Source organism: Schistocerca gregaria, chromosome 9 (assembly GCF_023897955.1).
Source record: "Schistocerca gregaria isolate iqSchGreg1 chromosome 9, iqSchGreg1.2, whole genome shotgun sequence".
Classification (NCBI taxonomy): domain Eukaryota; kingdom Metazoa; phylum Arthropoda; class Insecta; order Orthoptera; family Acrididae; genus Schistocerca; species Schistocerca gregaria.
The window spans coordinates 67,189,651-67,205,834 of NC_064928.1; the positions used below are offsets into that span (position 1 = coordinate 67,189,651).

At 39.0% G+C, this 16,184-nt stretch overlaps 2 protein-coding genes across 3 annotated transcripts in view; both read left to right on the top strand.

Annotated features, from left to right (window-relative positions):
• LOC126291625 (longitudinals lacking protein-like) overlaps window positions 1-16,184 on the top strand; it is a 293,043-nt gene that overhangs the window by 254,566 nt on the left and 22,293 nt on the right. The window lies entirely within an intron of this gene.
• LOC126291628 (uncharacterized) lies at window positions 11,924-14,984 on the top strand. Of its 2 annotated transcripts, XM_049985193.1 has the most exons (3): window positions 11,924-12,241; window positions 12,756-12,786; window positions 13,242-14,984. In XM_049985193.1, the coding sequence occupies exon 3, from the start codon at window positions 13,263-13,265 to the stop codon at window positions 14,772-14,774; it is 1,512 nt and encodes a 503-aa protein (XP_049841150.1). In that variant the 5' UTR covers window positions 11,924-12,241; window positions 12,756-12,786; window positions 13,242-13,262; the 3' UTR covers window positions 14,775-14,984. The 2 variants fall into 2 exon arrangements, with proteins under 2 accessions (XP_049841150.1, XP_049841149.1); XM_049985192.1 differs by lacking the exon at window positions 12,756-12,786.

The window sequence follows — 16,184 nt, forward strand, 5'->3', positions numbered from 1 at the left end:
AAATCACAACTCTCTTCCTTTCTAGTTACTCAGTTTGTTTACTTTTCTTTGTAGATATTCTGCTCTAGATTTATCAGTTTCATTTCTAAGTTGACAATGTAGTGCCTATATCTTTTTCACGCTCTTATGTGCTGGAGTTTTTATGTCCTCTTCTTTCTTGATTCTTCTCCAAAAATTTTTGTGTTACAGTTTCTTAGTGATATTATTCTCTTTAAAATCAACTGTTTCTTTCACTGCTTCCTGTGTACAGTTTTTAAGGCAAATCTAATTTTTGCAGCTACTGTCTAATGAGCTGTGTGTTTGGGTTCTTTTATCCTGGAATTAATCTTCAAAAGGTTCCCTTGCTTCTTCCCATTTTTACTTCTGCCACATAACATGTGCTTCTCCTTTTTTCTGTTTTCTATCTTTTGCATCAAATAATTATGTCTCCTATCAGGATGACATAATCTCAGTTGATATCCTTGATATCACTTCTGGTAATATCACGGTATTTCTCAAACACTTCGTAAATTGTTCATGTACCAGAATGTAGAATAAATTTGTTGTGTGTAGAAGTAAATTGGACTAACCCAAGCATATATTCTGTGTTGTTTTTGCATTATATTTTCAATAATTATGGGGTTTCTTTTGCAGAAGTCCACACTGAGTCTTCCTCATCCATTACTTTCTCAAAACCTGAATTTTCTCACTGTTCTTCAAGCTCGGTCTTCAACTGCTACCCCATTACACTCTCACATTCCTATTAAGCATGCACCCTTCTTTACTTTCTCCTTTACATCCTAAGTCTTGTCACAGTTTTCATTCACTTCCTCATGAGGTTGTCTGCTGTGTAGCATTTATTTGTGTAATGTTGTAGAAATTTTTTCTCTCTTTGTATTTACACTGCTATCAGCTTTTCAAACACGTATCTCACTAATATCACTTAATCCTTCACCTTCGGTCCTAATATTATCCCAATGCTAAGAATTTCTTTAAATTTTCCTCAAGTATAAAATACTCCAAATTTGCTTCTGACATACATGTCGAGTCGCAAACAGGCACAGTGAGAAAGAATGCTAGAAATGCACAGTTTTCGGACTATACCCTCCATCTGAAGGAGAAATCACATACGAGTCATGTACACTTCTGCTGTCATCTTGAAGCACTACGATCCTAGTGTAATGACTCAGGTCTCAGTGCCCAAATATGGCAGTGGCCATACATGCGTGAATGTGTGTGTGTGTGTTTTCTACTTGTGACAAAGAACATAGTCCAAAAACTGAACATTTTTAGCTTTCTTTTCCATCGCGCTTGTCTGCAGTTCAACACCTCTATCCTTACCATATTGTTATTGTTCTTTTCTGGACTTTCCATTATTTGATACTCTGACTTTGTCATTTATAAATTCTGTTTTCTGTTTACATTTCATTTCAGATATTCCCACTGTGTTTCGTTTCATTTCCTCTTGCAACTTCTCCTCTTCTAACAGGATCTTAACATTCTGTGTTCCTATTCATAATGTTCTCTACTTGCTCATTTTGACATGGCGTGCTTCACCATTGCCCACTTGAACATTTGAATGGAGAGATATTTTAGGTCCAGAATTATTTTTTTCCATGGAAGGATTCATTTTGCTACTTTTACTGTTATAACATATATGAAGGAAGATAGCTCTCAGATTGTGTTTATATTGTTGCACTGTGTGTTTAGCCAATTTGTAACTGTTTTGATGAAATCAGTACGAGATATTTACCCACCACCCACCACTGACAGAAGACACTGAATCACATACAGGCACAATGAGAAACAATACTAGAAATACTTAAACCTAGAACAGAGTCCTTCCTCAGTATAAAACACTCACACACGTACACAACAGCTACTCTGTCACGCACCATTAATGTCACCAGGCAGTAACCCCAACATGAACAGCAATTTCCTGCAGTTGGTGAGGGTCTTGATTAGGAGGGTAGCTCTGGGAGAAGATTCTAGTGTTGGCTGTGGGAGCATAAAGGGACATGGTGGTGACAGGATAGCAGGATAGGGCAGCTAGGTGCAGCATTGGAAGGCTGTTTAGGTGAGGAATTAGGGGGGGGGGGGGGGGGTAGAGAAGTGGGCAGGACTTGTGGGTGCAGTGGCAGAATAAAGGGGATACACAGGCAGGTGACAGGGACTAGCAGAGGTTGAGGCCAGGGAGGTATGGGAACAAAGGATATGTTGTAACAGTATTCCCAGCTGCGCAATTCAGAAAATCAGGTGCTGGCACAGGCTGTGAAGCATTCATTAAAGAGCAGCACATTGTTTTGGGTGGCATGTTCAGCAAATGAGTGATCCAGCTATCTCTTTTCCACAGTGTGGCAGAGACAGTGCATGTGGACAAACGGCTTGTTAGTAGTTACACCCGTGCAGTATGTGACACGGTGGTTGCAGCTAAGTTTGTAGATTGCGAGAGATGCTTTCACATTCAGAAAAATTTCCTTCTTATCTCTGTATATGTTGGGAACTATTGCACTCATTGAAATAACATCTTAGTGTCTATACAAAATGAAATGTATTTAAAACACAGAGTAACTTACTGTGGAAAGGATGGCATATGGCAGAACAGTATACATTTGTCTCACAGCAGGAAAGAGAAATTGATCAAAATATATTCACAAACACAATATTTAATGAAAGTAAGAGGTTTATTAGGATACACTATACACCAGTCAGACAATCGGAAAACACCATTTAATTCAGTACCAGATTCCAGGTCAGTGGAACCATTGGTGTTGTTGCCCTTAGTGACAGATATTAGAAGTCTTTGTCCCACTGTTGTAATACACATTCATTATTGCATGCTTTCTGTATTACTCATTTCACATGTTTCACTACTTCTTGCCAGTCTTCTTGTGGTCCTTTTTCAGTTGCCTTGTTCCAAAATTTTCTAATCGAATTAATGTAATATTTTTATTCTCTTTAGCAATATTTCATTTGACCTGAGTCCAGTTGTGTTCTGTCGCATTGAAATAGTAATAGCAATGGTAGGTGGCAGTCTGAGAACTTAAAGGCTGTACTTTCTTTTTTTTACCATTTTATCCACGAGATAAACTGGATACTTTAGCTTGTGTTGTGGCCCGAGTTCTAATGATTCTACCCTTTTCAAGCTACTATCAACTGGTATGTTACATTTCTCTTCTTTCCTTGCTGCCTTTGTTGGGACCTTATCTTATACAACAGAATAATGGGGCATTGTCCATAAAAATTGTTTAGATTTTTGTTTCGAAGCACCGAGTGAAACCATTTCACAAAAGTAGTATTGTTTATCTCTTCATGGTAGATGGGACATCTTATTTGAACTAAATAAGATAAGACAATTAGGAATGAGACCTTTTGAATTTCTGGCAAGTGCTAAATTGTTCTCTTCCTTCTGCCCATTTGAACAGCTATACTGCTGCTGAAGGTATCGTCTGTCCAGTCCTTTTTTTAATTTTTTTTTAACTGTGTTCCACATTCATCCAGATATTGTCAAGATTTGTTGCTACTAATTCCCTAAGAAATCAGCAGCAGCAAGCTGTCAAATCTTGGTGATCTATTAATAATTAGTGGCCACAAATAGATTTATAGTGGAACCCTACTGTTTCTCAACTTTTAGTAAAGGCGATTCACTACTTTGACATGTTGTCCACTGCGTTTCAAGTGTCAGATGTTGTCTTCTTGAAAAATGTGTGTATTTCACAGAGAATCGCATCTTTCTGTAGAGACGCAAATTTTTTGACTCTTGCCCTGAAGTGCCTCTTCTTCCAGCAGGACAGTAGTAGTAACACAGTGGGAGCTGTGATGCCAGTGCAGCTCCCTCTGGTGTATTGTTGGTGGGAGCAGGCCAGTCTGCTACCTGTCAAATCTCAGCTAGATTAAGTCAAACTATAGGGTATGACTATAGCCTGGTCTGTATTGTTTCACAATGCTAGGATAGCATCACTCATTTCTCTGTGCAGGAAAAACCCACATGGTTGTGTTGCATCTAAATCTATGTCACCTGACTCGCTTTTATGGTTATCAATTCACTTATGCCATTGTAATACATTTCCACAAGAAGGTAGTAATGAATATATAAAGTTAATTCACTGAAAAAGTTTTGCAGGTGTTTGTTTTCCATTTGAAGTAATATACTTAAGTAATTAATACGAAGTAATATACTTAAGTAATTAATACTGCATGTTTTGTTTGTGTGCCCTTCCATAACAAAAGTTTCTCAAGTTCATGGAACTTACTGATTTTGTCATTAAGAGTGCCAGAAGTGCAGTTAAAAGAAAGCAACACACATTTTCTGTAGCACAAAAAGTAAAATTACAAAATCTGACAATTTAGTTTTGTGTGATTTCATAGCAACGTTTATGTGAAATGTTAGTGTGTATTTATTAATTTGTAGTTATTTTTGATGCAGTTGTCCTGTGTATAGTTGCAGTGCAGCACATATCTTTGTACCTCACACTCATGCGTTCTTGGAAATAATTCGATTAACATAAGATTTTTACACACTAGGTCAGGAGGCTCAGAATTTCTGGAACAACAATGGTATCTGCAATTTGAAGGCAGTTTTGTGCCCTGGATTAGCTGTTGTTCACAAAAGGTTGAAGATTCCACTCTGCAGAACCCTGAGAAACACTGTTTTACTGTATGAAGACGTTCAACATGGATCTAAATACTTCCTTGATGTTCATAGGAAACTGAGTGTGTGTATTTAATGATTTCACTGAAGTAGTTCAGCCTGCTTTATACAAGTGTTTGAAGTCTCATGCAAACGACTAAACAGTATGGATCAGAGCAACAATGTTCATTTGAAATGGAATAAACATCAAGCTACTTTGGTGTCTATTTTTGATACTCTATTGGACAATGAGAAATTAACAGACTGCACAATTAGTGCTGAGGGGCAGTATTTAAGAGTACATAAAATAATTCTTTCAGCTTGTAGTCCATATTTTGAGGAACTGTTCACCAAAAACTATGAGAAGCACCCAATTATTATTCTGCATGGTGTAAAGTATGACACGGTTAAGGCTTTGATGCACTTCATGTACCGTGGTGAAGTAAATGTACCACAAGAGGAGCTTAGTGATGTTCTTAAGCTATCAGAGTCCCTTCAGGTAAGGGGACTGTCTGGCAGTGGATGTGTGGATGATGTCAATATGCAGAAAGGCAGTGGAAGAGATGTGCCACCAGTATTTCCAGAAACCCTTCCATCCCAACCTGCTGCTTCTGCGTCATGCTTCCCTTCAGGTGAGAATGAATCAGAAGGAAAGTCGCAGTCAATTAGAGGACAGTCTCCAGCTGCGTATTCTCAGGACGGATGTCCTGTGGGAGCAGACGCCATTCCTAGATCCACTCGGAAGTACAGAAAAAATATTAATCACAGTGAATCTGATCAGAGACCAGACCAAAATGTGTTTGGAGATTTCATTACTCCTGATCTTGATAGTATGCATCAACTTCCAAGTCAAAGGCAAGCACTCCCCACAACGTGTAGCTCAGCTGTTGAACGAGGTTTCAGCCCAGTTCATTGTCAGTCCATGTGCAGGGAGTTGAAGAGCTCCAGTGGGAAAATAGATATCACAGAAAATGAACAGTTTTTAATGCCGGAAGCAGTATTAGCTGACAAAAGGTCGAAAAATCTTAGTACGCGCCAACAGGAGCTATCACTAGAAATAAAATCTGAGGCCCTTGAGAGTCAGGTGGAAATTGTGGAAGTTCTTACTCTCAATGATGATGATGAGGATGATGATAATGATTATCATGATGATGATTGTCTTGATGAAGGTAACAGTGCTGAAGATAACACTGGGGAGGGCAGGAGAATGAGTGAATGTCTTACATATGAAGGTAATTTTCGTCCTCAAGGTATTAATGATCTACATCCACCATTACGCAGTGATTATTTAAGGACCTCAATTTTGTCGACACCATCCACAGTGTTGTCTAATCGATTTGACTGTCGCACTTGCGGAAAATCATACCTGTACCGCAGTGGCTTACTCAGACATGTGAAGCACGAATGTGGTAAAGAACCTCAGTTTCAATGTCCCCGTTGCAACAAACGGTGTGCTCGGAGTGATCAGTTGAGGTCACATATGTCAAGTCGTCGTTGTCGGATGCTGGACAGTGTAGCATATTTTGAAGGGAACAGGTAATGTTATGAACTAACACAAATATGATGAGTGTTATTGAATGAATTTGTCGCCATTAGTGAGGACTTTTTCTTGTGTGTTTAACCTGATGAATGTAAATGTTTATGTCACTTTAAACAATGAATCATTGTGTGTGGCTGCAAGTTTATCCCAATAATAGCTCTGTGATTCGTGCCTGGTGTAATTGCATTTAAAAATCATTTGGAATCTTTGTAGTCTGAAATAACTAATGGACGCACATGGTCTATCTTTACATTTAGAAAAATATCTCTTGTTATCTGACTAGATATTTCAGTAATGATATTGTGTTCTCATTAATTACATCATTAATTCTAAATAAAATAATTTTTATGATCTGAGCCGTAATTATCGTAGATCTCACCTGATAGAGTTTTCTAAATATGTTAATGGAAAATTTTATAGTCTTGTTGAAAAAAGACTAATAATTTATTTATTCTGTATAAGTTTTACTTGAACATAATGAAATTTGTCACCAAGAAGGTTGTTAATGTGGAAATTTGAAATTTATTGTATGGGAGAGATGTATGTTGGTAAGTTCTTGTTGGAAAAGTGAAACATCAATTTCAAAACATTCATCAGTATGCATACATTTGTCATAAAAGTAGAAGGTTTGAGCTATAATGGCAAAAATAGCTTTCAGCTCAAATTTCTTTGTCCTGTAGAGCTTTGTTTCCTCATGACCCTATTCAATATAATATCTGAAATATGCCTGCTGCACATGGGAGATCATTACAAAAATAAGTTATTATGATAACAGCACGAAAATCATTAGACTGAAAATAAAATGGAAATGTTATTTTAACAACACTGGTGTATTGTGCATAAACAGTTGGACAATTGCTTTATTGTTTGCCTACAAAAATGGTGTTGATCACTAGAAATACGTATAACTGACACAGCCTTAAATTATATAGTAGCATATGTCTGAGACAGTTTAATTTAGATAACCTCATAAGATGTGTATAAAAGGTGTGTACCAAGCTACCACTACCAGCTAGTGTTGGCTAAAAAGATCAAAAGATGAACACCACATCATCACAGATACCTTAGCCAGCGAATTAACTTCTTGTATATTACTATCCAACTTCAAGAGTAGTATTAGAAATGAGACATGGTGTGCCCTGGTGGGCTTTATGCTATAATTTGGGGAGTAAGTACTGACCTCTCAAGCCTCCCAAATGATGATAACAGTAAAATCTGAGGAATTCTATTGTATATGGAAGTTTATCTACAGTGGTGAATGAAATGGAGAGGGAGGGCTTGTAATGAGATGTGATGTACGTGAAGATACATACCGTACTTTATAGTTTTGTAGGGAAGTTCTGGCAGAGTGTAAATACTTTAAAGTAAAGAAGACCACTCACCAAAAAGCAGAAGCACTGAGTTGTCACCAGGCACACTTAAAAAAAGAAAGAAAACTTTCTAGCTTCCGGAGTTGTCCCTTTCTGAGCTAGAGTACGCACAAGCGTGCCTATGCTCCTACATGGCACTGGCAGGATACGCAGTGCCTGTGTTGCATTTCAACAGGTGGACTAGGGTGGGGTGAGGGTTATGTCTGATGGGTTGAGTGGAGGGGAAAAGAGGTGGGAGGCAGGGAGAGGGGTTGGGTGGCTAGCATCTTGGAGGGAGGCTGCCAGTTTGCCAGCTAGGAATTTGGAAGATTGGAGTGCAGATGCACAGACTAGGCATGACACACAGTTGTCAGGGACCATGGGCAGTGGCACACACTGAAGGTGATGTGTGGACATAAATTGGGAGGCGTGACAGGGGATGGGAGGAGAGTGTGGTGACAGTGAGTTACTGGAGAATGAGACCAGGATGTTTATGGGTGTGAAGGATGTGTTGCAAAGATTACTCCCATCTGCACATTTCAGAGAAGGTGGTGGTGGAAGCAAGGATTCAGATGGTCTGGGCTGTGAAGCAGCCATTGAAATTGAGGATGTTATGCTCAGCAACATGTTTTGCCACTGGGTGATCAACTTTGTTATTGGCAACAGTTTGGTGGTGGCCATTCATCTTGGTGAGCAACTGGCTGCTGGTCATATCAACGTAAAAAGCTGTGCAGTGTTTGGAGCAGAGTTAATGTATTGTAGTATGATATGGCTGCCCATAGGTGGCTTTGATAGGACAAGATTAGTGTGTAACAGGACTCGCATAGGAAATACTGGATGAGTGGTCTCCCACAGAGATGTGATCACTGTGGTGAGAGGTTGGGAGTGGCAATGGCGTAGGAAAGGACAAAGATGGTGTGTTGTTTCAGTGGGTGGTGGAACGCCACTTTAGGAAGAGTGGGAAAGATCTTGGGTAGGAAGCCCCTCATTTCAGGGCTTGACAAGAGATAATAAAAGCCCTGACTGAGGAACAACTGAATTATATCCTTCATCAGAGCTTTAATTCTCTCTTATCATGCCCTGAATTGAGGGGCATCATACTCAGAATACTTCCCACCCCTCCTAAAGTGGTGTTCTGCCGCCCACCCAACCTACATGACAATCTAGCCCATCTCTGTGCCACTCCCACCCCCAACACCTTGCTACAGGGATCGTACCTCCGTGGAAGACCAAGGTGCAAGACCTGCCCAAACCACACACCCAGCACCTCCACTCTAGTCTTGTCACTATCTAATCCTACCCTGTCAGCGCCCAGGACACCTGTGAAAGCAGCCATGTAATATATCAACTCAGTTGTGAACAATGCACAGCTGTCCTCCGGGATAAATAGCCAATGCCAAACTGTTGCCAGTAACGAAGTTGACAACCAGGTGGAACAACATACAGCTGAGCATACTGCTTCACAACCCAGACCATCGGGACCCTTCCCTCCACTACCATGTTCTCTGGACTATGCTGGTGGGACTTACCCTTGTAACACATCTTTCACTCCCATAATTGTTCTGGCCTCAATCACCAGTAACCCATAGTCCCCACACCCTTGAGCCAACAGTTCCCCCTTCCTCCATCCTGTCACCTCTTCCCAAATCACATATGCTTGTGAACTTTAGTGTGCTCTGCCCTCCCACCTGCTCCGACAACCGTGCATCGTCTGCCTAGTCCGTGCACCTGCCACCCCACCCTCTGCATTCCTGGCCACCAAACTGGCAGCCTCCTTCGGAGCCACTATCCTGTCTCCTGCCTCTCTACCCCCATCTGCCATACCACCAGACAAAACCCCCACCACAGCCTAGTCCACTTGCCAAAATGCAGCACAGACGTTGTGTGTCCAGTCAGCTCCGTGTAGGGGCAGAGGCATAGGCATGCATGCCTGCATGTGCACGCTATAGCTCAAAAAATTATTACTCTGAAAGCTAACAAGTTTTCTTGTGTGCGCATGTTGATGACTGAATGCTTCTGCTTTTTGTTGAAAATGTTACCCTTTACACCAAAATATTTAACCCACAATACGTGCTGTAATGTGAGTTATGAAGCACAATAGTAAAAATAAATGTATAAAATTTTATGTAGAGCATAAATAAATGATTTAAAAGAAGGTACTTTCCCAGTCTATGTGAAACCTTTCTGTACATTTGTGGAACTGTAACTAACTTGTGTAGACCTCCCCCCCCCCCCCCTTCCCCCCATCCTTACAAATTATTGTTTGGGTGCCCCTTGATCAGAAATGCACAGTACTCCAACCTAAACTCCATCTTCTGCCACTCAAATGTTAGCCAATATAACATTTATCTGACACACAAGCAGTCTCATATGAAAATTCTTTTTCTCAAAATATTCCCTTCACATCACATAATAGGACCCAGACCAGTTGACACCATAAAAGAGAATAAAAAGAAATATTTAAAAAATGAAAACAAGGTGTAGCCTCCCTTGCTTCACTAATCTGTTGCCAGCCAGTATCTTCATTGCATAGTTGTTCATAGTCATACCATCTTCTTATGTTTTCTAAGTCTCTCATCTTGAACATATTGTTGAGAGGACCATTGTTCAGTGTATCTTCTCGAGCTTTTCTCAAGCTTCCAATACTTGTTTTGGGAGTACCAACGTCTATAGATAGCAGTTTTCAGCCAGTATTAGAGTAATGGACAAGGCCATCTCATTTTTATTCCTTTTCTCTGTATCCATTTGATCATAATGTGTTCCAAAGACAGGTTCTATGGTATCCCATGCCTCCACAGTGCTGTATCTGTGAACGAACATGGATCTACCATGTGAAATAGTTATTGCTGTGCAGGTGATCAATTTTCATAGGTGGTCCCATCATTCTGAATTGTTTTCTTTGTCGTCGGCTATTGTAAAACATCAGATACATTGTATTACAGAATGTTGTGTTGTAGAACGTCAGATATGTCACCTTCGGCGGTTCTGGCAGTTAGTGTTCTTTTCATTGTTAAACCCAAACATCCTTATCACTTTTTATGCACTTGGCAAGAGCCCCAGCTGATAGTAAATCTGTAAGGTGATACGCAATTTTATTAGGTGGAGCAGCAATCAGCTGGAAGAGTAAAAAAAGCAATCCACTGTAGTGACCTCCACAGTAGAAGCTGAATACAGTGCCCTGTTTGAAACATCGAAGGAGGTGGAACGGTTTGTGGATTTTCTAAATGAGATGAAGTATTCTGAATTTCGTAGACTGCCTCCACGTCAGCACTGACAACCCAGGTGCTCTTGAGATTGCCAAGAAAAAAGATGTGTCAGAAAAAAACCAAACATTTCAGGGTGTGCAATCATAAAGTCATGCAGACTGCCTTGCATGGCCCTCATAAACTTAAGTATGTGTCATCTAATGACAATGTGTCACACATTAAAGAAAAGATCTGAGCAGTATTAAAACTGCAAGATTCTGTGACACGTTAGGATTGAAATAGATATTATTTCCAGCTGGACTACGCCAGTTAAGTTTTGTCGCATGTATGTTCTTATGTTTAACACTGAATTTAGCACACTATTCAATTGTTCCCCTACGATGCCCACAGAGAAGAAGTGATGCAATTCTGTTTAGTTAATGCGGCGACCATCGTTTGAATCAGCAGCGCCCTTACCAGGGCACTCGGGATTTCCAGCTGATTTCTTTTCTCTGTGGGCTCTTGGTGGCAGCTGAGTAGTTCGCGCAATTTTAACATCAGATGTTACTGAGTAGTGAGAACAAACCTATATCCTTCTAAAAATATATCTACGGATGAATAAAGCTACTGCTGCTGCTGCTACTACTACTACTTTGTATCGATCACAGTGGTTATATCGACCATCAGGTATCAATCTGGTGTGTTGGTGCATGGGAACTATAATTCGTTCGTGATAAGAATAAACTGGAATTAAACATACGCAAATGCGATAATTGGTCATTAGCCGTAACACACATACACTGGTGGTGGTACGCTGTTGGAAGTAGGTCTAACTTGTGTATTGGATATCGTATTACTCAGTTACGTTAAATGAAACTTTAAGATATTCAAATGTATTAACAGCCATCGACGTGTTTCTTAATCACGCTTTAGCTACTTAGTTTTTATTTAAAAAATCGTGCACAGTCACAGCCTCTGCAGCTTTGTGCTCCGATTGTCGCTCTGTTAAAGCACAGAATAAAAATGGCTGAAGCTGCTTTCTGTTCCGTAGTGAAACAAGCGCATGGAACATGGTTAAAAAGTTCCGGGAAATAGGCTGCTCTTAAGGTTTTTCATAAATTTATGGAGATAATCGGCTTTTAACTTTTACCAGAGCTGTATAAGATGCATGTGATTCTATGAAACGTGTAGTGCAGTTAGTATGGTAATGGGATGTGAACCAAATGCCCGTCCGTTCGTTCAAATCTTCCCACTACTATTTATTTCTCGTTCAATTTGAAGTAACCACATCTCATTATTATAAAACTCCTACAGTCAATCAGGGTAACTTTTTACCAGTCAGGGTATCTTTGTACCACTTCCTACTTTTGTTTCAAATGTTTGGTGTGCCATCTACTGGCGTTCTTATGCACCAAAATTAGCACTGTTTTTATCTCTGAGATTTCTAGTTCGTATTTCAACTGTCTTTCCACTTTCCTATAAGCTCTTTGAATTGTTAGTGTTTGAATGTGTTGGCTGCGAAGAGAACTTCTGACAACAGTGTTTTCAATTTGTGATTGTAAGTACAAATAATGTGCTTCTCTGTAATGTTTCATTTGCAAACAGTTAAATAATTCTTTGAGTTTACAGTGATGCAATTTGAATTGAAATTATTCTTTACTTTATCGAGATAATAGCTGTTATATAGCTAGTTGCAGATTCTAGCCCAGTTTAGGGTAACATTGTACCGGTACAAAGTTACCAGGATTGTGGTATAATGTTTACCAGATTGAAAGTAGACTAATAAATCTAGATATTATAACATTAAAACTGAGAAAATGACTTGGTATATCACGAATTACGCGACTTTGATGCTTGAACATACCAACACTAGCATTTATGTGAATAAAAAATCGGAAATTCGTATCATAATAATTAAAGAAACTTGTGGTAGACTATTAAACAAGTTCTTACGTCACTCGTTTGTAAAATATTAAAAAATTACTGTAGGCTCAATAATAAACTAAAATATTCATCCTAAGCATCCACTCAGTCATGAAGTTAAACAAGCGTACTATATTTTTCTTCTACAGACCATGGGACGGCAGAAACCTTCAAAACCAGGTACTAGGAAATACGGCACAAAAACCCGTTACTCGAATGACACCCTGCAGAAAATATTAGAAGAAATTACTACAGTACCTTTAAAAATAAGATATGGAGGAAGGAATTCTCCTGCTGCATTCCCACAGAACATGACAGTAAAACATGATTTTGATGTATTCTCGATTTTCTCAGGATGTCGACACATTCGACGAAACAAGAGCTTTCCTTTTGCTGGTATGTCATGAAACCCTGTTTCGTCAAAATTGAAAATATTTTCAGCAGGAACACCTTCTATCTCGTCTTTATATTTCAGAAAGAAAGTGCTGATTATGTCCTCATTTACGGCAGCATGCTTCCTTGAAATATTTACTGTAAATTTCTGAGAAAGTTCAGAATGATGCCTCTCTAAAACGGCCTTTCCCCATTCCCATCCAGGCATATTATCTGCAAAGCAGCTTACTTTTCTGTTACAGGTGTCAAGATATGACTTAACTATGCACCTCAAGTCAAAGATTGATATTGGAACACCCATATCACTGACAGTGATACAATGTTGTACAAAAGATCTTTCTTCAATCTCCGTAAACACAGTGGGTCTTCCAACTTTACAGCTGTGCTTGTTTTTTAATTTGTTCACAATGGTTTGTCTTGGAATGTTATATTTCCTTGCAGCTTCCCTCTGGCCGATTCTTCCAGTACGTAAGCAAAAATGGACTGACTGGATTTACAATGCACCTCCTGGAACACGAATGAATTCATCAGACAGTGGGTGGATGGAACAAGGAGTATTTGATGACTGGTTTGAAACTCACTTCCTCCCTTTTGCCTTAAAGAAAGAAGGAAGGAGAGTAATTATTGGAGATAACCTCTCCTCTCACATCTCAATCAGAACTTTGGAGCTTTGTGAACAAAATAACATTAAGTTCATTTGCCTGCCACCGAATGCGACACATCTTCTGCAGCCGCTAGATGTGGCTTATTTTTCTTCTCTGAAGAAAAACTGGAGAGATGTTCTTTCTCAATGGAGGAAGACTCCAGAAGGAAAGAAGAAACAATGTCTTCCAAAGGGTACATTTAGTGGCCTACTGGCGAAGACTTTGCAGTTAGGTGAACAGACAGCATCTTCAAATTTAGTGAAAGGATTTGAGAAATGTGGATTGTGTCCTGTAAACTGTGATAGAGTCTTACAATGTCTCCCTGATTATGCAAGAAATGAGTCTTCTGTGATGGGAAGTGTGGGAGCTGAATTTAAAAAATATTTGGAGACAATAAGACAATCAGATCTGAATGTGAAGTGTGTCAAAAAGTACAAGTTGCCCATAGAACCAGGGAAGAGTGTGTCTACAGAAGATGTTAGGGCATTTTATGAGAATAGGGAGCTAACTAGAAACAATGGAAGGAGAAGACAGTCACAAATAGAGGGAGGAGAAAATGAACTGCGGGGTGAGCTAGAGTTTCAGCAGTGTGGCACATCACGACCAAGATCAGGACCAAAAACAAGAGGAGGTGTAAGAGCTCGTGCTGCAACACTCAGAACTTTAAATCGAAGTAATCTGCCTACAGATGCTTCTGAAAGCTGTATCTTAGCTGAATTAGATGTGACCAGAAGTATGACTGATCGCATGGAACTTGTAAACAGCCCTATTGTCATCGCTGAGGGGAACATGGTTGTAGAAGAAGAATTACTAACTGATATGGTCAATCAACCTTCTACATCAGAAGGTGACTTTCATGTAAATGACTATGTCATTGCAGTATATGAGGGCAAATGCTATCCTGGAAAAGTCACTGCAGTAGAGGTGCGAGGCAATTGTGTGACATTCAGAATAAGTTGCATGGTTAAAAAAGGAAAATATTGGGTGTGGCCTGAGAGAGAGGATTCAATTTGGTACAGAAAGGACTGTATATTAAAGAAAATTGATGAATCCTGCATGAAACATATTAATAAAAGGGGCATGGTTCATATCAGTGATGACCTCCTGTGCTCATCGGATGAAGATATTTGAGGAAATCTATTTCCTGTATAGTATTAGTGAATGTGTTGTGTTCTGTTTTCGAAGAAAATATGTAACTATTATTTGTAATATGTATTACAAGCCATTCACTGTGAAAAATATGTTTTTTCTACATTTCTTTTCACTTAATTTGAGATCTGTCAATGCCAGGTGGATACAAATATATTGATATTTCAAAATAAACACTCTATTGTGTATTAACACTGCTTGTTTTTATGTCTTATTAACACCTGTTTTCCTTAAGGCATGGTCTATAGTTACAAAGAGCATTAGATATAGGAAAATACTGATTTTTTAAAGACTGGTCTAAAGTTAACCTGAATGACAGTGTAACTTTGTACCAGTATTAAATTTGAAATTTCTCTGTAATAGGGCATAATTATTATACATTTCTATTTTCCCAAGCACTCAATGACTATAGATGCAAAATGTTACAATATCTGTTCTGATGTGTAATTTATTTTTTTATACAATATTTTCAAAAAATGGAAAAAAGTGGTACAAAGTTACCCCGATTGACTTTAATCATTTTTTTATGAATAATGCATGTCTTCTTGTTTCTAATTACATATTGGGCGCGAAATTCCTGTTACCATTTCAAATATAAATTCTTAATTATCGGTGTTTTATGAAAGGCTTTTCATAAAAAGTTATTGAAATTGAGAAAACATAACAATTTAATTTTTTAAAATAAAAATGAAAAACCAAACCGTCTCTCTTTGGATTATGTCCATCGTTTTATACCGCAGAGGTATGTAAGTATCGAAGAAACATGAAAAACCATTATTTTCACAGCATCGAACACATCATACAAATGCTGCATTTTTACGTTTGGTACTGTACCATTACAGTATGAACGCAGCAGAACGTACCTAGAGCCAAGCCAAGCTTCTGGATTTGACCTGTGTAGTGACAAGACAGTTAAGCTGCCAGGCGTAATGAAACTAATGCACACAGGTTTTTCATACCTAAGTGCCGTACGCTGGCGGGATATGGAACGGTTCGTCATAAAAGAAGAAGAGAAAATGCTGCGCCTGGATTCTGTTGTCGTATAGGCTCGTTATCAACGTGGCAGGTGACTCTTCCAGAACTGAAATGTATTTCTCGGATTCGAATAAGGAGCTAAGAGATTACCAGACGATTGACTGTAAGTAATACCTTAAATGGCTGCATTATTTAACTGTACGGTGAAATCCTTCAATACTCTCTTACGTTACATACAGTTTATGCAGAAAAACTACTCTTGTTTTTAATTACAATAGTACGTTAGCTAAAACTGATAACGTGTTGCGTTTTCCGTCTAGGCGTCTAAGGAGCGTGTTGTGGGAGATTTGCAGTGTATTATTTCATTCTGCTTAAAAATTGAATGGCATTCGAAGCTGTATTACTCATCAGCTCGTC

Excerpts from the sequence above, each read along its gene's own strand:
- LOC126291628 (XM_049985193.1), top strand. The coding sequence starts at position 13,263 with ATGCACCTCAAGTCAAAGATTGATATTGGAACACCCATATCACTGACA.